This window comes from Cricetulus griseus, chromosome 3, assembly GCF_003668045.3.
Source record: "Cricetulus griseus strain 17A/GY chromosome 3, alternate assembly CriGri-PICRH-1.0, whole genome shotgun sequence".
In the NCBI taxonomy this organism is placed as follows: domain Eukaryota; kingdom Metazoa; phylum Chordata; class Mammalia; order Rodentia; family Cricetidae; genus Cricetulus; species Cricetulus griseus.
The window spans coordinates 256,558,603-256,584,037 of NC_048596.1; the positions used below are offsets into that span (position 1 = coordinate 256,558,603).

A 25,435-nucleotide genomic window follows, 5' to 3' on the forward strand; every position below is an offset into this window, starting at 1 on the left:
ACTGACAGACCGATCAGCCACTCAGGTATACATCCAGGGCTTTGAGCTGGCACACCCAACATCTACCCCTTCTATGACCTGCTGGAGCATGTGAAGTAACTGGGTCTGTGGAACCATAGCCACAGGATCTCCGTGACCCTGGGCAACAGTGGGATGCACTGGCAGATTCCATGGGGGCCCAGTGTCGATGGTGTTCTGGAGGCCAGAGGCCTTGAACCTGTCTGATAACATATTACAAAATGAACATTTGCAAGGAAAGCTGTTTGGACAAAGGGGTGTACAGCAGCTCCCAAAGCCACTAAGACAAGGAGGTGATGGAGAGGCAAAGGCGGAGGAGTGAAGTATTTGTTTTGTTGGCTTGTCTGTTTTTACTTGAAACTGATATTCTTATTTGTATCTTTATTTATTCTTATGTTATTATTTCTTTTTATCTTTTTCTTATTTTTATTATTTCTTTGTTAATTTTTCTTTTGGGGTTCACTGCAGGGATGAAGAGCAGCTGCAGAGGGACTGGCAGATGGGTGGGATTGGGGTGTATGATGTGAAATTCCCAAAACAATCAATAAATTTTTTTAAAGATCCAATTTTATAAAGTGAATCCTTACAGATTCAATATAAAGCTTTTCGTTTTTAGTCTAGAAAGGTAGATGCACATGAAGGGAAACTTTCGTGTGAAAGAGTTGCGAAGTGGGAAGAGGAGCAGGGTGCTTCAGCAGGAGTTGGTGCTGAGGGAGAGGACTTTCTGGAAGACAGAGGGACCATGGCTCTATCCCCAAGATCCCGGACTACCAGTGAGTGATCTTTGCTCATCGTATTTATCTGGTTGTCCCAATTTTGCCTGCTAAGATCTTGTGTGTCATACTTTCATTAATTTTTAACACTCCCCTCTCCTACATTGCACCTCTCACTTTATCCACTAGGCACTAAGGCACCCCATTTCCCATCCCTTCTTTTTAATTGATATGAATTAGGCCTTCCACCCCACATACCCCTGGCCTTAGTTCTGCTCCAAAACATACCCTAGAAAGAGCAATATCACTCTGACCAGTGCTCAATTCTGAACAATACCTGCATTTCTTGCCTCAGAGCACCTTCACCATCTTGTCACACAAGTCAGTGTGGCCATGCTTCCTCTGCCCTCCATCAGACAAGCTTTTTGTTTTGTTTCGTTTTCTGTGAAAAAACCTTTTGTTTGTTTTTCCCCTTTCAATTTAGGCCTCTCCTCCTTTTTTTCCTATAGAAACAAAGGAAGGTGTCTCCAGGTGTCCTTCTGTCCTTCCCTCTTTATTCCCCTGAGTTTTTGTAGCATATCTGTGCTGCTGGAGTTGCCCTGTTCTGCATCTCTGCTTTGATTCTCCCTTGCCTGATAAACACTTCCTGAGCAGGGAGCATGCACTTTTCATTGCATGCATGGGTGTGTATTACTGGAGAAAAAGGATGGACAGATGCCTGGATGGCTGCGTACTTGGCTTGATGGCAGGGTGATGGCTAGATGACAGGAAAGGTGACTGGCTCCTTGGTTGTCTTGATTGACTCTGATATCTGCCCTGAATGACACTTTGCTACATCTGACCATGTTATAATAACATGGAATACACATCCATAATTGATGACCTTCCACTTGGGATATTGTGTTTCATTTTTCTTTTTAGTTGCCAGCGAATCTAACACAAACTCCATCGTTCCTAGTTCCTAATATTCCTGTTTTATGTGTGTGCATGTCTTTGTGCTGTTCTGCAGGTCTTCAGAGTCTTAAAGTTAGTGTTCAGTCTGAGGAGAGGACAAGACGAAAGAACATTCTGAAACCAGAGTTTGTTTTCACTGCTTGTTATCACCCAAGATCAACTCGCCATGATTCACAGCTTCTTGGATTCTTTACGAATAGGCTGGAAATAGTTATATTTGCTTTCTTTACAAGATTGATGAGGTGTAAGCATATGGAAAACCATAAAATCTGTCCTAATCTGTCTAATTTGATCTATCTGTCTGTCTCTCTACACATCTTCTATCTGTTTTGTATATGTTTTTAATGTTGGCATGCCCCATAGAAGAATGCTGTGGGCATATAGCTATTGCTACCCTTATTGTACCTTGAATCTCTGAACTCAAAGAAGGATTTGCTTAAAATCATGGCAGCTGAACACAGGCAGAAGCTTGAACTCCCATTCTCTGGTGTCTGCCAAGACACTTTGCTTGTTATCATTGCTAAAATATGGCTGTGAGAGGCAGCATTTCTGTTATCCCACTTAGAAGTATTGTAACTAATACCTGAGATAAGCTTCCTTTGACTCACAGTTCAGAGGTGCCAGTCATGGTTGATTGGCCCCATTGATTTTGGGTCTGTGGTAAGTAAATAATGGCTGGGGCAAACAGTTAAAGCAAAGCCATTACTCACCTTATGACCAAAAAAATCAAAGACTGAATAAGAGGCTGGAGTACCAGCATTTCCTCTGATGACTGCTGAACTTACAAAACAAAACGGTACTGAAGGATTCCTGTTGAAATGGAGAAGTGTTCCAGACACACTGTGGCCTAAGGGCTGAAGATGGATGCCCCAATGTTACAGAGGAATTTTGGGTGACTGTCCAGGTAGCGGATGTCTCTGTCAATTCTAGAGTTTATATATTATCCTTCTGTGGTCTTTGATAGAGTTAAAGACAGATAGTTATGGTTATAGGTTCCTTCAGTTATTATAAAAGATAAGTTACCCTTCTTTTTATTTAGACAGAAAAGAGGAGATGATGGGGAAAGTACTTCTGTGTATGTTTATCTTATTGATTGTTAAATAAAATACTGTTTGGCCAATGAGACAGCAAGTTAGTCCAGACTAGGAGTCAAAGAGGATTCTGGGAAATGTAGTAGAGAAGTGATGATCCAGGCAGGAAGTGACATAGCAAGGAGACTCATATTTAAGCTAAGGAGAAACAGGAAAGACGCTCTTTTCCCCTCCACTCCTGCTCCAGCGGCACAATGTGATCCACCGGCAAGGAGGGACACCAATAAGACGTCTGATAAGTCTTATAAAATATATAGGTTTATGATAGTTAAGACTGAGCTAACAGATGAGGATCCTGGTCATTGGCCAAGCAGTTTTGAATGTAATACAAGTTTCTGTGTACTCATTTGGGCCTAACTCAGGAGGGCGGCTGTCGTAAAGCTCACACATGGCAGTGGGCCTCAGGCAGCTTTTGGTGGAAAGATTTATCATAACACAGGTACACCCATCATTGGACCTCATGTCCAAAAGAGTCTATTGTCTCCTAATAGGGCCATGCAGAGGACCAAGCCTTGACTACATTGAACTTTTAAAGACAAGATCCATACTACAATAGCATTATTGTGCATTATGGAATCTAAGCTGTCAATGGGTATGGGCTGGTTCTAAGATAGGTGTGGTAAACAGGTTTCACCTGGAGTACCAACTCTAGATCAGACACCGGTTGCTGTTGGAGATGGAGAAGAATCCTAAGGCCCTGTCTGAGTTGCAGTCATTTGGAGTGGTTTTCCATGACCATAGGTGTTCCTGAACATACTTTCTTATATGTTTTCCATTCCTGTTCTAACACCATGATAGCAGCTTATCTTGAGAGATGTCCATGCTGCCTATCTGACCACTCATCATGATGTTTTGTGAAATTGTTCATAAGCATAAGATGTCTATGGAGAAATTTCAACTGCTAGAAGCTGGTTTTTTAAGCTGAGCATGCACACTGCCTTCATCAGTGAAAATGATTAACAAAATGCAGAGAGAAGACAAGGACTGCTAATGGCAACATCAATAACGATTAGTCATTTTACCTAAAGGGCAAAGGCATGTCCTCCTATTCAGGGTGGAGAGCACACCGCAGGGGGAGAAGAATTTTCCAGGCAGTTGAGTTTAGCCACATGTAGTGTTGAAAATTAACACCATTTACTTCTGAGCACATGTAATCAGATTAACTTTATTATAGGCATCTATTACACTCTCATTAATAACAACATACTATACTAAGTTAAGCTGGCTTAAATTCTAGCAAAATGCATTTCATTTGGACTTAGATGCTAATGCTTTGAGATGACTTCATGGAGTTATGCTTATAGAAAGGGTCTGCTGACCCTCAGGGGTTAGCACTGAGGATGCAGGAACCTCTCAATGGTTTAGAAGAACATGGATAAAGACTACAGCATTATGTCAAGCATTCTTCCTCCCGACTTACTTCCTACTATGTATTTTTCTTACTTTTAAAAAATTTTTTGGCTAAGAATCACAGTCAGCTGACCAAAATCACACCCACGGCATTTCAGGGGGAAATTCTAACTCTAAATCTGCCTTACAAATAGACACCAGTAATCTTGTCAGTTGGAACCTTGCACACAAGGCAAAGGATTTTTGCGTCCTCTGCCCTTGGGTCAATAGTAACACTAGCCATTTGAAAGGCTGAGTCTACATTACTTCTCAGTATCCAAGGGTTCAGGCAAGGGCTTGATACAGGAAATATGAAGGTAAGGGGGGATGAGAATCTGTTTTGTCTTCTATGTGTCTAACTGCTAAATCTCCTAGTTTCTCAAGGTTATTTTTTGTCTTAAAACAAAAACTAAAAGAACTTAGGCCTATGTCATTGTGTGTAGGACATGATCTCAGAGAGACAGGCGAAGTATAACCACTAAATAAGGACACTAATTCCTCATTTCTCCAATCCCAAATTGGCGTCCTTACTTTCTAGTCCTCCATCCTAGAAAGGGTTAAAGTAATGGTTATTCATTCTTGCTGATCAGGCCACAATGTGACACCTATAAAATGCACCATAAACTACATTATTTAATAGATCTGAGCACTGCACCTGCTTCCTTATCTCCTCTTAGGTGATTAAGTTCCCCACAAATGCAATTTGTTAATGTGGGGCCACATCTTCTCACAAGGTAATCTGTGAAATTTGGCAGGCAGTTCCTTGGCTGCAGGTGCAAGATGAAAGACCTTTCTCTGGCTTTGCCAAGAAGAAAAATGATGTCGTGCTTAATTCCTGGAAAAAGTATTTTAACACAGAGGGTACAACCTGATTCTAAGAAAGGGGAATAGAATTGTAAGGATCCAATCATGCACTCCCTTGGAGGAGTATGTTACCCCCCAAAAGAGTGAGAGGAGAATCAGAAGTCTTAATTGAGGCCAGGTATTGGATGTATCCCCCCTGCTCAAGGGAAGCCCTCTGCTATGTGGAGCTGTAGCCATTTGCAATGATAAATGATGACTTTTACTCTTATGAGCTATGAAGGCTTAATTATAGCTTAATTAAAGCTAATGCTCAGATCCTTTGGAGGGTGGAGCAATTCAAAACTAACTCCCTCATCCAATGGCCTGGGTTTGGCAAAGCTTGTCTTTGAAATACATAGCATCCCCATGCTGGGATATGCCTTATTCTTCACACCCAAAGTAAAGCAAGAAAGAAAGAGCTAGCAAATTTTTTTTTGCCATTAGGATTTCCATAGCAAGAGTGCAATAGGCCAGGTGCCCAGGTCTATCTGAGCCCCCTGGGCATTTACATCGAAGGTCGTCTTTGAATCTGCAGATCCAGCTCTCCATACACATGTCTCAGGGTGTCACTGGTCATGCTGGCAATCAGCTTTCGAGGTCCTGAGACCCATGGCCGACAGACTTCTTCCCACTGCACAGTGGCGTTGGGATGGATTTCACTGAAAATATAAAAAGCACAGGAAAGGTTGGTGGTCCAGCTTCCCACCTTAACCGAGAACTATGAGAATTCAAGCCTGACACACTTGTCCCATCTCTCTCTCAGCTTATGATGGCCATAGGACCACCCATTAGGTTCTTCAACCTAGTTGGCTGATTCAGTAAGTCATGGCCCAACTTTTGAAGCTGTGCAAAGCTGGCCACCAACAGTCCCACCAAGCATGGCTTCTTCCACCTGGATGCACTTGCTGGTCTCCAATAGGATGCGAGAGCTTGGCTCCAATATGGCACCAAGCCCTCCCCCATGGCCTTGTCTGTGGGAATGATCTATTTTATCTCATCTTTGCTCCACCAGTTTCCTCCTGGGATTGAAGTCCTACCTGGACCCACAGAAGCCCTTGCTGAGGGTCTGTAACCCTCATAGAATGAAACTTGCTCCTTGGCACAATACCTGAACATCACCTGAAACCAAGTGTCATCATTCTCTGTAATCCATATTTATAATTTTACCACCAGCTTGGGTTCCCTCTACCAATGGGTCTCTCTGCTGTTTTCTTTAATCTATGCTCAAAGACTCGCCCAAGTCTTATGGACAAACCTTCTCCTGGGAATAACTGGTATTAATGAGGGCTGGGAGATACTTAAGCTTCTCTAGGGTGCTTTTCACACATCCATATAAACATGGAAGGAGATAATATATGCAAGTTCATATGTATGCAATGCCTTAGGTAGCTAGTTAACAGTTAAACCAGGGAGGTCACTTTTTCAAGATTGTATAATTAGCGAATGGGCAGAGAAGAGGTCTGACCAAGGTAAACATTCCTTTCTCTGGTCTAAAACTGAACATTGCCTTTCATACTACAGTCCATAATCGATGCCTTTTATGACCATTTTGCTTGTATTACTCCAAGAAGGCAGATGACTTTGGTTGGTTTTGTATGAAGAGCTCCCTCGCAAGAGTTATACAAAGAAGATTCCTGGCTTGGGCTTTCTGACCTTTGAGGATGGCAAATATTGGGTTGCCTGGAAACTAGGACAGTTTTTGTTGGGAGAGTGGAAAGGAGACTAAATAACAGAGGGCTGGGGAGATGGCCAGGTGAGTAAAGTGCTTGCTATGAAAGCATTAAGAACAGAATTTAGATCTCCAGAACCCGATTCAAGACAAACAAAGCAAACAGACAGAAAAGCAGACTAACTTAACCACTAACTAACTAGCTAGCTAGTTAGCTAACTAACAATGGTGAGTGTTGCAATACCAGCACACAGGAGACTGAGACAGAGAATCTCTAGAATAGGCTGGCTGCCCTGACTAACCAGAAGAGTGAGCTCCAGGTTCAGTGAGAGACCCTACCTCAATATATAAGCTGGAGAGTTATTGAGGCAGATGCTTGATGTCAAACTCAGACCTTCACAAGCAAATGCATATAAACACACACACACACACACAGGAACATGCACACGCAAATGACACATACACACAAACACACATACACATAAGCTTGTTGCGTTCAGAAACTTATGGAGGAACAGCATGCCAGAAATGACTTAATCCAATATCCTATCTTATAGATGAGAAAATAGGTCCTATGGAATCTACAGAATCACCAGTACCTGAACCTAATGGCCCAGATAAGAGAACAGGAGTTGGAGACGGCTGTGGATTCTTTCTAGAGTCTTGCTTATGTGGTATGTTGAATTTCACAGAAGCCTGAACGTCTGGTAGGAGAATGGGGAACTGTCAAAAGACCAGAGCAGAATTGGTGACTTCCACCTGCAGGTGGCTCAACACAGGCTACCCAGGGCAGACTTGCTCCAAAGGGCTCCCTGGCATGCCAGTGTTGTTCCTGTGGGCTTGGAGTCCCAACGGTGCTGTAAATTCTTAGTAGTTTCACGTGCTTAAATATTATGAAAAATGAAATTTTTGATTGTATAAGAATACCAAGGAAAACGATTTTGGTCATAGCAGGGTTCCAAAATAAATACTATTGTGTGTGGGGGGGTTTATTTCATGGTTATGGTTGCCTGTCAGGTGGAGCTATAGAGAGAAGAGAAAATTGGAATTAATTTAATCACTTAAAAACTCAGACACTACCATCTAAGCAACCTGCAGTGCCTGGTGTCTAGACTGATACAAAACTGCCCTGTGATTGAAAGCTCCTTGAACCTTGGAGTTGGGACTCTTGGGCCTCAGACCTGACTCTTTGACTTGATTGCTGTGTACCTCAAGGAACTATTCAGCTTCTGCCTTGTCTGTCAAGTGGGACTCATACAGTACTTACCCTGTAGAACTGTTGTGAGATTTACATGAAACAATCCTAGCAAACAGCTTACATCTTAGCAAACATCACTGGGCACAGAGTATAAGACTCAGAAAATAGCAGCTGACATTTGAGCTGCACCCGATCTTTTACTTCGTTAGATGATAGCAGAAGACTGATTCAGTTGATCTTCTGTCTATAATCTTTTCCAGATAAATTCATAGTGTGATGGAATTTTTACCAGATTATCATGTTATGGTGACATCGAGGCAAGGACATTCCTTGGGCTTTAATCTGAGTTGGGGCTAAGCAGGAAGTGAAGGGGACACCACCACATGGCTGGTGGTCATTTGCTATAGATGAGTAAATCTGCTAACTGGGACCATAAGCAGTTTTGATGGCCGTAGTGAGTAGGCTGAGTTCTGTGCCAAGCCCTCTTCCCCAGGCATGTGAGACGGAAGGCCTGCTTGGGTTAGCATTGAATAAGCATGACTGTGTATAAACGAATGCTTATCTAACCATATGAAAGAGCAGGACACCTCACTTCTCCTTAAGAGCACTTACCCAGATTAAGGAAATGTAAGAATGGGGATGAAGGAGAGAAAGGGAACTAGCAGGGCATGGTTCTGAACTGTGCATCCTACCCATCCATTCAGTTAGGAAGGTGTTCACTTTTTTCTGTTTTTTTTTTTTTTTTTGTTGTTGTTGTTGTTGTTGTTCTGGTTTGGGGGAGGGGGCAGGGATTGTGTATTTTCCAAGACAGGGTTTCTTTGTGTGGCCCTGGATGTGTTGGTATTAGCTCTGTGGAACAGTCTGGGCTTGAACTCACAGAGATCCACCTGCCTCTGCTGCCTGAGTGCTGGCATTATAGGTATGCACCACCATGCTCAGTTAGAGAAAAGTGTTATTATCAGGATTTGCCTTTTGAATTAGATACTGAAATGGTGACAGACATCTAGGGGCCTATCTCAAACTGACTGAGCCAGTCAAGAATCTCACTGTTCATATCAGTGTCCAGCTTAGGAGGGGAGCTGGGGTTGTGGAAAAACTAGGATGAGGAAAAGATGACGGACTATCTCTCAAGAGCAGAGATATGTTTGGGGACCAGAAAACAGTGCTTGTTCCCAACAAAGAAGGACCCAAGTCATCAAGAAATTTTGTAGTCAGTACTGATGATTGCCAAGAGAGGTCTCAAGGGCCAGAGACAGGCCCTTTCTCCTGGACACTTGGAATGACCCAGAGACAAAGGCACTGTGGCACTGTTTAGTTTAGGAAGGAGTAGCCAGGAAGGGCCACTGCTAAAGACAGCCATATGTAGCCCAAAGGCTGCAGTCGTACGAGTTTCCACTTGTCTTTGGGATTCCAGAATCACTTTAAACAGGGTCAAAGGAAGGAAGAGATATGGAGCCACGTGTCTTTACTTGACCTCTTTGGTGTAAAGTTAAAACACTAAAATATCACCTAAAGTCAGCAAAATGATTTGCATTCCAGATGCTTGCTGTACCATATGCTCTGGGGCAAGAAGAGAATGAGCTCTCGATACAGTTTAAATGTGAAAGGTTCACTACAGGGCTCACAGTCCCCCAGCTGCTGTGGAGACATTCAGTGGGAGCAGGGGCAGCTTGTAGAGAAGGGTCACTAGGAGTGGCACTTCTGAGAGTGACAGCCTGTTCCTGGATAGAACCATTGAGCCAAGATGCCATGCCTTTTCCTCCATGATAAACCACCACCTCTGACACTGTGAGCCACAATAAATTCTTCTTCTGTCAGGTGTTTTGCTATAGTGCTGGGAAGAGCCACTTAACATAGCCCCAAACACAGAACAAGAAACCCCCTTTCTCCTCTGTGCACAGCCAGGGGGTGGGAAGAACCATGAAACCACTCTCAGTGCTCCAGGTGTTGCATTCATAGTGATAATGAAAATGTCCGAATTGATTTTGTAGAAGTTAATGTTTTGTTTTTTTTTAACATTCTTTGTAGCTGTGGCTCTCCACATTATTTCAACCAGTCTAACAGAAACAAAATTATGTGAAACTCATAATCTCTATATAAGTATTGTTTTCAAACTGACTTCATGATACAAAGTTTGAAAAACACCGACTTCACTATTGCTTCCTTATGAAAGGTGATGAGTATTAAGTATCACAGGGCAAGAACAAGTAGAGAAAGTTAATAGTTGTTCTGCCCTCAAAATTATGGCAAGAAATGTTAGAAATGTACCATTGTTATTATTAATGTCACCTCCATCTTGGTGGTTGCGGCTTGCTCTGCTGGAGCCCTATTTGTTTCGGGCCGTTCCTTCTGCCTGCATGTAGACACACCTTGCCCAGTTTTTAATGTACAGTGATGAATTCAATGTCAATGTAAATTTATGATATTTATTTCAAAACAGCTCTGCTGCTGCTACCTGGATCCACCCATTCTCTCATCTGGGGTTTCCCATATAATCACTCAATCTCCCACCTTGTAAAAAAGTTACCCTCCCTTCAGGGTCTACTATGTACTGATGTAATATAATGCAGGAAATTACCTCCCACAGAAACAAAGTCTTCATCCTTGTTTCTTCTTTTGAATTTGCTATCATAATCATCTGTATAATAGGTGTACAGATGAAGTTACTCAGATATGAAAATTCACATGCGGAGCGTTTTGCTCATAGATAAATGCCCAGCAGAAAGAAGGAAAATCCTCTGTTCATTTCAGTCAGTGGAATAAGGTTGGAATAAACCTATTTCCTGGGTACAAACGTTGTGAAAAATGATGCTGTGGAATGTGCTGAGCCATCAGGATGTCCTGGCCATTTATCATCCCAAACGCACACGGGCAAATGCAGTCACCATCACAATGAGCAGCAAGCACCTAGGCTTCCTCCTCTCTCTCTCTCTCTCTCTCTCTCTCTCTCTCTCTCTCTCTCTCTCTTAGCTTCTGAGAGCTTAAGTGTAAAGTCAGATCACCAAATTGGGGGTGTTTTTTTTCTCTTCAATTAATTCATTGAACCTGGTTATGGTTTTAAAAACAGAAAAGAATCTAGAAGAATTATTATTTAATATTCTGGAAGTATCCAACTTAAAGGCTAAGGGTCACTAGAAGCAGGACCTCTGAATGCCTGAGACAAGTTCGACAGCTGGGCTGAGAGCTAGGTATCAGAAGGTAAACCATGACACAGAAACACAGTAATGTTGGTTTGAGCTGAGTGGGGAAGTTGACACAGTAATGCTTTCTGTATCCCTGGCTCTGATTCCTGGCTTACTAGTTTCTGCCCTAGGTCCTCTACCTCAGGCTTGAGAGCTTCTTTGTAGTAGATATGAAGCAGACAAAGATCTGGGGGATGGAGAGAGGTGAGTATTTAAGATTTAAGATGTCAGAGCCCTTATAGCCTTGTGAAGGGCTTATGAAATTATACAGGGGGTTCAAGTAGTTACATGAATTTGGTACTCTTAGGTTACATCTAGGAGTACCATTAAGCACAATAGAATGCTTCTAGTTATCTGGTCCTATGGGCGTTGTAATTAAAAAATGGCACGAGAAAGATGCCATGCGACAGAGTTCAAGCGGAGGAGTTTTTATTAGGGGAAAGGGATTTTAAAAAGGGGAAAGGGGAGGGGGGAGACTGTCCTTCAGGGACAGGAGCAGCAGGAGAGAGGAAAGAGAATGTGACAGAGAGACAGAGAGAGAGAGAGAGAGAGAGAGAGAGAGAGAGAGAGAGAGAGAGAGAGAAGGATGGGAGGTGGGCAGGGACTTTTTAAAAGGGAACATAGTGTATAGGCACAGGTGGTGTTCTTAGTGGCTGCAGCTGAGGGTGTAAACAACAGCCTAAATACTAACAATACAATGGGTGTGGGTGCTGGTTGCCTCTGGTCTTAGTTGAAAATCATGTATGCCTAAGGTAGGAGGAAACAGAGAAAGTTTTCACTCCAAGTCCTGGGAACAATTTTTTTTTGATGCCATCCCACCCCACCCCTGCATTCCCTAATTTCTGACTCTGAGGAAGAAAGCTTCCCTTGCTTGGAGAGATTAATACTGTAGGTCTGAGTTTTTATAAGAGATCAAGGTATACGATTGATTGAATATTTTGTTTTCCCAAAATATATCTGTTGCAAAATAATTAGCTAAGGTTGTGAGAGTATGGCCTTTGGGATAAGATTTGAGGACTTGGAAGAGAGGTACAGAGTGCCTGCTTACGTTCTCACTCTACCATGAGAAAACTTGGTGAGGAGAGGACTATACACCAGCCAAGAGGAGTCCTCAATAGGCACCCAATTAGCGGGCTCTTGACTTGGACTTACCCTGGCTTCAGAACAATGATCAATAAAAGTCTGTTGTACAACTTCTCAATCACTATAATGTCTATGGTAGCATCCTTAGCTGATGAACACAGACATCCTAGCTGCCTGTCCCTGGGCCCATCTGCCATAAATTTAGGTGTTAGTTATACAGGCTTCATAATACTTTAAGCTAAGGTGTAGGGAGGATAGCTTCCTTATGGGGACTGGCTTCATGCCTCCTTTCCTTGATTTTCCCAACTCTTCATACTCCATTATCAGATATTAACCAAAACTCCTAGACTTTGTGAGCTTTGACCTCTATGTCTCCCATATGGTAGGTCATTTTATTATGTAGATTCATCTTTTTTATGGGACATAGTATGTCTTTGCATGCTGTATTAGTCAGATTTCAGTCACTATAATGAAGTGCCTGAATAAGCTATTCATGAAGTTAAAAACCTTTTGCTCACAGCTCAGAAGGCTCAAGTCCTAGGTTGTGTAGCTTCAAGACTTTGAGCCTCAAGTGAAAGTGTCATATCCATGGTGGGAACATATATCAGAACAAGTACTCCTTCTTTCCTTCCTTCCTTCCTTCCTTCCTTCCTTCCTTCCTTCCTTCCTTCCTTCCTTCCTTCCTTTCTATTCCCCGCCCAAGACTTTTATCTAGTGAAACATTATGGGTCACTTCTACAAACCATAGCATATATGCCGGCCTCGATCAACCTAGAATTCCCGGGACAGTCAAAGTGCAGGTATAACAGGACTTTCTGGCACCCTGGAGTAAGCTTGTGTTACTAAGAAGGAAAAATTGGATACAGCAGGCAGCCGTTCAGAAAAGAGAACATGTTTCACTTTGCCTGAGCAATTCCTGCATCTAATTGGAGTGGGAAGGTGTGAGAATGGGTGAGGGAGACTCCTCGTTTCTGATGGAAGCAGGGCTATTGCTATTGACCTCTTCCTCTAGCTGGCGTTGATTTCTAATTTAATTCTTTTTTCCCTGCAACTTTCTTATTAGCATAGGGAGGTTGTTATGGCTTGTGTTTGCATTTTTCAAAAAGCACTCAAATAATTTTCTCTATTGTGTATTGTATTTGCAATAAGGCTACTCTGAAATGATGGGATGCAGAAGTTGTAAGCCTTGTGGTTGAAAAGAAATGTGGGGAGTGTTTTGTGGTCTATAAAGGTGCTTCAGGAAGGCTGAGTGAGGTCAGGTGCTTGTACTACAGCTTACAGAGAGGGGTGACTTCTACCAAGGGCATTGGGAAAATTCCCAGAATATATGATCATAAGGCAGTTTCCAGAGTCTTCTATGCCTAAGAAGGTCACCCCCAAGAAATGTGCTAGATTGATTGATGTTGACAGGGACTTATTTGTGGTAGAAATGAAAGTAATAAACCTCAAAGATTGGGATCCATTCTGGATGTCACACTTTAAAAGGAACACTGACAAACTGGAGTATAAAGAGAGGGAGGGAGCGAGCATCACATTAGAGGTGGGAAAGATGAAGAAAGAACAGTTATTTGGTCCCTGGTAGGGAAGACTCAAGGAAGAAGAGAGATCTTTCTATAAACATTTTCAAGTCACCAGATGAAGCGAAATGGGCCTTATGTTGTTCCAGTCAAGAAATTAGCATCACAGGTAAGATGGGAACATAGAAAGGGTGAGTTGCCTCTGCAGTTAGAGTGACCTTATCATGAATGAACTTCTGTGTGAGCATCAGTCTGTTAAGAGAGGTGACAGAGACAGACTTGCATGGTGATGCTGGGTATAGAAGAGGCAGAAGTCTATTCACATTACTATGTAGGCTGAACTAGTCTTTGTCTTAAAGCCAGAACCAAGTCTAGAACTCTTTAGGCTCAACTAAAAGAGTAGCAACAGAGGCCAACAGTTCTAGAATGTGACTGTTGGTAAAATCTGGAGGATGGAGTTGGAAAGACAAGACCTACGATAAGGGATGTCTTCTACCATCATATTGACACACTGAAGATATTCAAGGAGCATTGATTGATTCCTGAAGAGGCAGTGTGACAAAATGGTCTGAACTTGAATTCTGGCATGAGTCACCTTAGATTAGAATTTTGACTCTACTCTCATATGTGTCATGGAAGCTAACCAGTCTACCTCTTGAAGTCCCATGTCCCTGCCTCTACCTCGGCAATGTGGTATAAAGGATTTAATAGAAGTGTTAGACCAACCTGCTTCTACCATACCCCACAGAAATAATCCATAAGGAGGAGCAACTTGTCAGACATCTTCACTGGGATTATATATAAGATAAAGAGACAGAGAGATAGGAGAGATAGATACATAGGCAGATTAAGACAGACAGATGTATGGACATATGGATGGACATATGGAAGGACAGACAAACAGATAGATATACATATCTATCTATATACAGAAAGAGAGAGAGCTCTTCACTGCTTCCCTCCTTGTCCTGGTACTTACCGGAACATCTTTCTCTTGGGTAGTGTCACCCCAGGACCATCCAAATGAAACCACACATTTTGCAGCGTTTCTTTTAAAGGATTAGTGAACTCAACAGTCACAACCATATCAGAGCCAACCATAGCAGTGCCTCGGACCTGTGAAACAAGTTAGATGACAATACAGCTCGTTAGTCACATTTCTACATTTCTGTTGCCATCTCCTTAGGTATCTTCCTTCCTTCCTTCCTTCCTTCCTTCCTTCCTTCCTTCCTTCCTTCCTTCCTACCTTCCTTCCTTCCTTCCTTCCTTCCTTCCCTCCTTCCTTCCTCTCTCTCTCTTTCTCTCTCCCTTCCTCCCTTTCTTTCTTTCTCTTTCTTTCTTTCTTTCTTTCTTTCTTTCTTTCTTTCTTTCTTTCTTTCTTTCCTGAAGATTTGCATTGTGGTTGCTCCTTGGCAACTCACCAGAGAGTATTGCTTTGACTGGGCAATACCTATTGAGGGAAAGAAGGAGCATTACTAATTACAATCACATTCTTTTCCTTAATATGAAACTCTCCCTGATTAGAGCTGAGGGTAATAGCTGTGGTCACTGGCTGCTCTCTGTCAGCAGGAGGCAGCAGTGTGTCCCACGGAGCAACAGATTTCCAAAGTGAGAGTAGTTCCAAGTGAACCCTGTTTCTGGAAAGAACTCAAATTTCCTGGGCAGTTCATGAGCGATTCTAGAGGTCAAGAGACAGGAAACAGTGCAAAGGCTTGTGCTTTCTTGTAGACATGTTAGAAGATGTCAAGGACTCTGAGGAGAGTCCTTGTCAAGTTTGAAGGAGAGGAACCTGCATGCTGAAATAGGCACAGGAGGTTTCATCTGAAGCCACATCTGAGTCCAGGAAGGTACAAGTTCAGGGAATGTGAGGCTATTGCTGGAAAGTTTACCCAGCACAATCCCCAAAACTATGAGAATTTGGCAGAGTATCTTTTGTGACAACCAGGACTCCATGCTCGGGGTGACAGTTACTCAGGTTGTGGTCTTGGGAGACTCACTCAAACATTCAATTTTCTTTCTCTCTCTCCATTTTACTAGTCTTATTAATCACATAAAACAATGGCCTTTGTTATGCCATATTTGTATATACATATAATGTCCTTTGGTCACACTGTCCATTACCATCCCTCCCTTGCCTGCTGGTCACCTTCTTCTTTCCAAATACTCTCCCTTCAATTTCATGCTTTAAAAAAAAATCTAGATTTTTCATATAAATGAATGCATGCAATATTTGGCTTTCTGAGTTTGGATTAACATCTGGGTCCCAATCTCCATTCATTTCTCTGCAAATGGCATCTTCTTTATCATAGAACAAAACTGTCTTGCTATGTATATACACTTTATTTTCTTTATCTGCTCATTTGTAGATGAATATATAGGCTGCTGAATCCACAGCTTTGCTATTGTTATGACATCTCTTTGGTCTGCTGACTTAAATTCCTTCAGGTATATACCCAGAAGTCGTACACAAGGGTCACATGGTAATACTAATTTTAGGTTTCTGAGAAGCCTCCTATTGATTTTGGTAGTGACTGCATCAGTATACATTTCTATTGATGGTGTATAAGGGTTCCTTTTCCTCTATATTCTCAACATTTATAGTTTGTTTCTTTGATGATAGCTACTCCAACTAGGGTAAGATGGAAATTTAATGTAGTGTAAAAATTAAAATTTTTATTGAGTTTGTTACTTGACAATTTTATACATGTATAATGTGCACTCTGTGATACTGTAACTCTGTGATTAGTCTCCATTTTGCTCTTACCGTGTCCCCTCATCCCTATTAGTTCCCATCCCACAAGCATAACTTTTTGCTGTGGTCTTTGTTTTTTGTTTGTTTGTTTGTTTAGATCTTCAGAGTTAAACAGCACACCTGTGTGACACAGATTTGAAACTACACACTGGAGCCTGGTGATGACAACTACTTGGGTCCACAACTGAAGATAATGACAAGCCCCTCCTATAGAATCCATTTCCAATAATTCAGAAGGAGTAGAGTGCAGAGAGCACCTCTCTGATCCATGACTGACTGGTGATGGCTACATGAATGCTATGAAGCATTGGCTATGCTGTATATGCCAAGAGGTTAGGATTTCATAAGCCTTCTTCTTCTGGCTATTACATTTTCCTCCCCATCTTCATTTATAACCTGAGCTTTAGAAGACTGGTCTATTTACAACTGGTATTTGCAGATAAATATCTAACTGTACCTTATTCTCTGCACCTTGAATACCTCTGCATCTTTGTGATTACTACTGTTCACCAAAAAGGATTCTCTGACTAAAGCTGGGGTAGATTTTGAGCTATATGGGGAGCTAGGGGTAGAAAAATGCATCAAGGTCTTACTTAATTGTGAACCCTGTGGTCTACAGTACTAACCTTCTAAACAAGATGTGCCCAGTGGTGTTTAGTTTAATTAGGTTTAATAAGTGCCAATATTTAGAAGGCTTTCTCAATAAAAAAATCAATGTATTGGAAGATGGTCAAGCAGCAGTGAGATTTCTTTGTCTGTTTTGGATTGCCATATAGACAGATCTGCAGAAAACCAGTCACTTAAGTGCAAAATCACAATGATGATGGTTTTTCCCTAATAAGAAAGGGATGGAAGGAGATGATGCACCAAAAATCAGCTTCCAAGTTACACTGAGATTGTAGCTCAAGCTTCTTAACATCAGTGCTGCTTTTGACTCCAGTACCTATTTAGTGCCCAGCAAATACTTAGTTGGGAGAATTATTTAAAGTGGCATTCATTGGTTGCTTGAGTTTTCTATGTAGCAACCTGCCATTGTTACATTTGTTTCTTTAGTCAGTGCATAATATATGAAGACACACACACAGATATGAGACTTTCTTATGAGTGGAGATTAAGAGGAAGAACATTGCCTGCAGAAAAGGACCCTTGCTTACTGACTTTACAGCTAAGACTAAAATATTATGGTTTTGCTTTTCTGGTTTGTGACTAAATTTATGTCTATGGGATTTAAAAATTCTATCAGAAAAAATAAAACTTTCAACCAATTCATTGTATTCATTTTATGCCCCTATTTCTTAGGAACAGTGGATGGAGAGAAGGGGTTTGGGGCACTAAGGATGGGGCAGGCTAATAATGGTGGAGGCAGCAGTAGGCATGCCTAAAGATAAGGGTTGTGTGCTGGAAAGGGGTCAGTACTTAAACCAGTGGGAACTTACAACTACAGAAGTCTCAGCCCACTCCAGATCATGAAACTAGAATCCCAAATGGTAGAGCCTGAAATTTGTTTATTTTGAGCATGCTGTCTCATTACTAAGGAGCAGCTCTATTGAAAAGCATGGTTCATGAGAATTCTCACACAAGGGCTTCAATACTTTCAGCTCCAAGGCACACAAGAACAAGATGCTCATACCACAATCATCCCTTAAGGAGGAAAGAATTTTATGAAGTGGGATCATTGGTGTTGGCATTTTGTTTTTTTATAAAGCAAGTATCTTTCACAAAAATTTGAAGCTACTGACCAGGATAGGATTCAAATTCAAATCTTAATGTAAGAAAGCCTCAACCTAGAACCCAGGATGCAATGGTTAGAGATGTTGGAAGCTACAGCAACCCAGTAGTAACCAAACAACCAAAGCTACTTTGTTCTGATGTACACAGGCTCTCTAGGAGCAAGGGAACTTTTAGAAATGGTAAGGACAGAACTGAATTTGAAGCCACACTGACAAAGCTGAAACTACACAAGGTTCAATGAGGAGGAGATAGGCCAACTAATAGAGCATGGGCCCATGAGCTGGCAATTACTTTGGTGGCTTCTGGAGTGATGCAATATGAATAGATTAGTCTGGTCTGAAAAATGTAGCAAAGCCAATGGTCAACTCAAGACCAGGGTTTCCCAACCTCAGCACCAGTGACATTTTGAACTGGATGCATCTTGGCTGTGGGTTTTGTCTCATGCCATAGAGGTGTTTAACAGTGTCTCTGGTTTCTGCCCTGCTAATAGCCAACAGCACCCCACAAATGATAACAACTACAAATATCTAGAAATTGACAACTGTTCCTTGTGAAGCCAAATCTTTTCTTGTCCCCAACTTCTACCTTTGAAAACCATTGCTACTAAAACCCTGAATGACAGAATCTGTCACTTTATTCCCAAGTGTTTTGACTTGGTTCATTTCAGGGTCACATATAGTGTCCTCAGTTTTATATTCCTAGTGTTTCTCATTAAAATAACCTCAAAACCCACTGGAATTTTTTGAATAGAAGTTTTATCTACATTAGAAAAAGCTACAATGACACCTTCAGTAAGAATGTTTGCTGTGATGGTTCTAATACTTTCTGGGGGAAGTATTTTGGTACATTTGTCTTTGCCATGGTCATCACAAGGATGAACAGAAGCCTTTTAAGAAATGAATCTACATTTTTTGTAGCCTATACCAGATTGGGCCCATCAATAGTCAATCATAGATCTAGGAGAAATCCATGAACCACTATTCGTCCTTATTAAACTATTGGCTACTGATGGATTTGAGGGTAGGAGCAGCCTTCTGAGCTCAGCTTTAGTTCCCCTTGCTATATAATAATCAAAACACTAACCATACAGAAAAAGAAAGAATATTAAGAGATGCAAAGGAAAAAGGCCAACTAACAAATAAAGGCAGACCTATCAGAATTACACATGACTTAACAATGGAGGCACCAAAAGCCAGAAGGTCCTGGATAAATGTTTGGCAGACACTAAGAGACCATGGATGCCAGCCCAGACTACTATATCTAGCAAAACTTTCAAGCACCATAGACAGGGAAAATAAGACATTCCATGACAAAACCAAATTTAAACAATACCTGTCCACAAATCCAGCCCTACAGAAAGTACTAGAAGGAAACCTCCAACCCAAGGAAGTTAACTATACCCATGAAAACACAGACAATAGATAATCTAACCAAGCAAGTGAAAGACCTGTATGACAAGAACTTCAAGTTTTTGAAGAAAGAAATTAAAGAAAATAACAGAAGATGGAAAGATCTCCCATGCTCTTGAATAGGTAGGATTAACATAGTAAAAATGACAATGTGACCAAAAGCCATCTACAGATTCAGTGCAATCCCCATCATAATGCCAACACAATTCTTCACAGACCTCAAAAGAAACAATACTCAACTTCATATGGAAAGACAAAAAACCCAGAGTAGCTAAAAGAATCCTGTATAATAAAGGAACTTCAAGAGGCATCACCATCCCTGACTTCAAGCTCTATTATAGAGCTATAGTAATTAAAAAAGCTAGGCACTTATACTGGCATAAAAACAGATACATGGATCAATGGAATCAAATTGAAGACTCTGACATAAATCCACACACCCATGAACATCTGATTTTTGAAAAAGATGCCAAAATTATCCAATGGAAAGAAGTAGCAGTTTCAACAAACTGGCAAAACTGGATGTAGGCATGTAGAAGATTGCAAATAGCTCCGTATCCATCGCCATGCACAAAACTCAAGTCCAAGTGAATAAAAAAAACTCAACATAAATCTAGTTACACCAAATCTGATAAAAGAGAAAATGGGAAGTAGCCTTGAACACATGGGCTCAGGAGACCACTTCCTAAATATAACACCAGTAGCACAGACATTGAGATTGACAATCAATAAATGAGACCTCCTGAAACTGAAAAGCTTCTGTAGGGCAAGGACACTGTCAACAAGACAACAGCCTACAGAATGGGAAAAGATCTTCACTAACCCCACATCTGACAGAGGGCTGATCTCCAAAATATATAAAGAACTGAAGAAACTAGACATCAAAATACCAAATAATGCAATTAAAAATGGGGTACAGATCTAAGCAGAAAATTCTCAACAGAAGACTCTCAAGTGGCTGAAAGACATTTAAAGAATTGCTCAAAATCCTTAGTCATTAGGGAAATGCAAATCAAAATGACTCAGAGATACCATCTTATACCTGTCAGAAAGGCTAAGATCAAAAACACTGATGACAGCTTATGCTGGAAAGGATGTGGAGTACAGGGAACTTTCCTCCACTGCTGGTGGGAGTGCAAACTTGTAGAGCTAATTTGAAAATCAGTATGGCAGTTTCTTAGAAAATTGGGAATCAATCTACCTCATGCATTGTTGACTTCCATGGGAGGCCTTAGCCTTTCTGTGGATTTGATGGGGGTAGAAAGGAGGTGGAGACACGCCCAGGCAGGGAGGAGACCCCTGCCCCACCAATCTGCTAGCACCCCATTCTTACATTCCACCGCCGCAGACTGACCTGGAACTAGGTGAGTGAGCTCCTGCCCGCTCCCGACCCCAGACCAGAACACCCCACCACCCCCATCCCACCACCCCCGCCTGTGCCTGCCGGCTTGGGCCAGACAAGCCCAGGCAGGGAGGAGCTCCCTGTGCCCCAAATCTGGTAGCACCCCACTCTTCCATTCCGCCGAACGACCGAGAAACTAGGAACTAGCGAGGAGACCACCAGGAGCGTCGAGATCATCTAGAGTTGTGGACATCGAATTCCTAGCCCCCACACACCACTGGGCCACAAGAGGAGATAGAGAGAACCCACCCGCACCCACTAAAAGGATATGGGGAGAAGACAGAATAAGATTTCACTCAACAACACAAAGACCAACATGACACCACCAGAACCTAGGGACTCCACTCCGGCAAGAGCTGAAAAGCCCAACACAGAGCATGAAGATGAGATGGACCTCAAAAATTATCTCAGCAAGTTGATAGAGACCTTTAAAGAGGAAACAAGAAAATCCCTTAAAGAAATAGAAGAGAAAGCAAACAAAAAATTAAATGAATTGGAGGAAAAGACAAACCAAAAAATTCAAGAAATAAATAAATCTCTTAAAGAATCTAAAGAAAGCCAAGAAAAAACATCCAAGCAAGTGAAGGAAGCTCTTGAAATAGTTCAAAACATGAAAGCTGAAATACACACAATAAAGAAAACACAGAATGAGACCATGTTGGAAATGGAAAGGTTGGATAAACGATCAGGAACTAAAGATGTAAGTGTATCCAACAGGATTCAAGAGATGGAAGAGAGAATCTCAGCCACTGAAGACTCGCTAGAGGATATACATTCATCCACCAAAGAGAACCTCAAGTCCAACAAAACCCTAACACAAAATATCCAGGAAATATGGGACACCGTAAAAAGGCCAAACCTAAGAATAATAGGTGTAGAAGAAGGTGAAGAAATACTGCTCAAAGGTACAGAAAACATATTCAACAAAATCATAGAAGAAAACTTCCCCAACCTACAGAAGGATATGCCTATGAAAGTACAAGAAGCTTACAGGACACCAAACAGACTGGACCACAAAAAGAAGTCGCCCCGACACATAATAATCAAAACACCAAATCTACAGAATAAAGAGAAAATATTAAGAGCAGCAAAGGAAAAAGGCCAAGTAACATATAAAGGCAAACCAATCAGAATCACACCCGACTTCTCAATGGAAACTCTGAAAGCCAGAAGGTCTTGGATAGATACCCTACAAGCACTAAGGGAGCATGGATGTCAACCCAGACTACTGTACCCAGCAAAACTTTCAATCACTATAGATGGAGAAAACAAGATATTCCACGACAAAAACAGATTTAAACAATACATATCAACAAATCCAGCACTACAGAAGGCTCTGGAAGGAAAACTCCAACCCAACGAACATAACTACACTCACAAAAACACTGGCAGTAGTTAATCGAATTTCACCAAACACAAAAAGAAACAGAAGGGCAAAATCCACACGCAATGATACCACCAACAATAAATCCAAAACTAAGAAGAACCAATGAACAATGGACGTTAATATCCCTGAATGTCAATGGTCTTAACTTACCCATAAAAAGATATAGGCTAACAGAATGGATACGAAGACAGAATCCATCCTTCTGCTGTTTACAAGAAACACACCTCAAATTCAAAGACAGGCGATACCTCAGAGTAAAAGGATGGGAAAAGATTTTCCAATCAAATGGGCTCAAGAAACAAGCTGGGGTAGCAATACTAATATCTAACAAATTAGACTTTAAACTGAAAGCAATCAAAAGAGATAAAGAAGGGCATTTCATACTCATCACAGGAAAAGTCCATCAAGATGAAGTCTCAATCCTGAACATCTATGCCCCTAATACAAAAGCATCCACTTTTGTAAAAGAAACATTACTAAAGCTCAAACCACACATAAAACCACACACACTTATAGTAGGAGACTTCAACACCCCCCTTATACCACTGGACAGAACTACTAGACAGAAACTTAACAAAGAAACAAAGGATCTGAAAGAAGTTATGACACAACTGGGTTTAACAGATATCTATAGAACATTCCATCCAAACACAAAAGAATATACCTTCTTCTCAGCGCCACATGGAACCTTCTCAAAAATTGACCACATAGTTGGCAGCAAAGCAAACCTCCACAGGTACAAAAGTATTGAAATAACCCCCTGTATCTTATCAGACCACCATGCATTAAAGCTAGAATTCAACAGCAATACGAATTGCAGAAAACCTACATTTACGTGGAAAATGAATAACTCCCAATTGCACCATTCCTGGGTTGAGGAAGAAATAAAAAAAGAAATCAAAGACTTTCTAGAATTTAATGAGAATGTAGACACAACATACCCGAACTTATGGGACACCCTGAAAGCAGTGCTAAGAGGGAAGTTCATAGCACTAAGTGCTCACATGAAGAAACTGGAGGAAAGTCACATTAGAGAATTGACAGAACAACTGAAAGCTTTAGAGCAAGAGGAAGCAAACACACCAAGGAGGAGTAGACGCCAGGAAATAATCAACCTGAGAGCCGAAATCAACAAAGTAGAAACTAGGAAAACAGTACAAAGAATCAATGAAACAAAGAGTTGGTTCTTTGAGAAGATCAACAAGATAGACAAGCCTCTAGCCAAACTAACCAAAAGGCAGAGAGAGAGCATGCTAATTAACAAAATCAGAAATGAAAAGGGAGACATAACAACGGACACTGAGGAAATCCAGAGAATCTTTAGGTCATACTTTGAAAACCTGTATTCCACAAAATTGGAAAACCTAAAGGAAATGGACAACTTTCTGGATAAATATCACTTACCAAAATTAAATCAAGATCAGATAAACAGTTTAAATCGAACTATAACCCCTAATGAGATAGAAGCAGTAATCAAAAGCCTCCCAACCAAAAAAAGCCCAGGGCCAGATGGCTTCACTGCAGAATTCTACCAGAAATTCAAACAAGAGCTAATTCCAGTACTCCTCAAACTGTTCCACACAATAGAAGCAGATGGGATATTGCCAAACTCTTTCTATGAGGCTACAATCACTTTGATACCCAAGCCTCACAAAGATATGACTAAGAAAGAGAACTACAGACCGATATCCCTCATGAACATCGATGCTAAAATACTCAATAAAATATTGGCCAACCGAATACAAGAACATATCAGAAAAATCATCCACCATGATCAAGTAGGCTTTATCCCAGGGATGCAAGGATGGTTCAACATACGAAAATCCATCAATGTAATCCACTATATAAACAAACTGAAAAAGAAAAACCACATGATCATCTCACTAGATGCTGAAAAAGCCTTTGACAAAATCCAACATCCCTTCATGATAAAGATCTTGGAGAGAACAGGAATAACAGGAACATATCTAAACATGATCAAGGCAATATATACCAAACCAATAGCCAACATCAAAGTAAATGGAGAGAAACTCAAAGCGTTTCCTCTAAAATCAGGAACAAGACAAGGCTGTCCACTCTCTCCATATCTCTTCAATATTGTACTTGAAGTTCTGGCTATAGCAATAAGACAAGAAAAGGGGATCAAAGGGATACAAATTGGAAAGGATGAAGTAAAACTTTCACTATTTGCAGACGACATGATAGTCTACATTAGTGACCCGAAAAACTCTACCAGGGAACTCCTACGGCTGATAAACACCTTCAGCAAGTTAGCAGGATACAAAATTAACTCAAAAAAATCAGTAGCCCTACTATATACAGATGATAAATCCAATGAGAAAGAAATCAGGGAAACATCACCTTTCACAATATCCACAAGCAACATAAAATATCTTGGGGTAACACTAACCAAAAAAGTAAAAGATCTGTACAATAAGAACTTTGAGACTTTAAAAAAAGAAATTAAAGAAGATACCAGAAAATGGAAAGATCTCCCATGCTCATGGATAGGTAGAATTAACATAGTAAAAATGGCAATCCTGCCAAAAGCAATCTACAGATTCAATGCAATCCCCATCAAAATCCCAACACAGTTTTTCACAGACATTGAAAGAACAATACTCAACTTTATATGGAAAAATAAAAAGCCCAGGATAGCCAAAACAACTCTTTACAATAAAGGATCTTCTGGAGGCATCACCATCCCCGACTTCAAGCTCTACTATAGAGCCATAGTTCTGAAAACAGCTTGGTATTGGCACAAAAATAGACTGATAGACCAATGGAATCGAATTGAAAACCCTGATATCGACCCACGCACCTATGGATACCTTATTTTTGACAAAGGTGCTAAATCTATACAATGGAAAAAAGACAGCATCTTCAACAAATGGTGCTGGTACAATTGGATTCGGACATGCAGAAAATTACAGATAGATCCATACCTGTCACCATGCACAAAACTTAAGTGCAAATGGATCAAAGATCTCAGCATAAATCCAGTCACACTGAATCTTCTAGAAGAGAAAGTGGGAACTACCCTTGAACAAATTGGCACAGGAGACCACTTCCTGAACATTACGCCAGAAGCACAGAC

At 41.1% G+C, this 25,435-nt stretch overlaps 1 protein-coding gene across 1 annotated transcript in view; it reads right to left on the reverse strand.

The window, feature by feature from the left end:
• Positions 1 to 5,513: 5,513 nt before the first annotated feature.
• F13a1 (coagulation factor XIII A chain) overlaps positions 5,514 to 25,435 on the reverse strand; it is a 169,753-nt gene continuing 149,831 nt past the window's right edge. The window contains exons 13-14 of the mRNA XM_035441525.1: positions 14,637 to 14,773; positions 5,514 to 5,667 (exon numbers count right to left, since the gene is read on the reverse strand). Of these exons, the coding sequence (XP_035297416.1) occupies positions 5,514 to 5,667; positions 14,637 to 14,773 (291 nt within the window). The remainder of the gene's footprint in view (positions 5,668 to 14,636; positions 14,774 to 25,435) is intronic.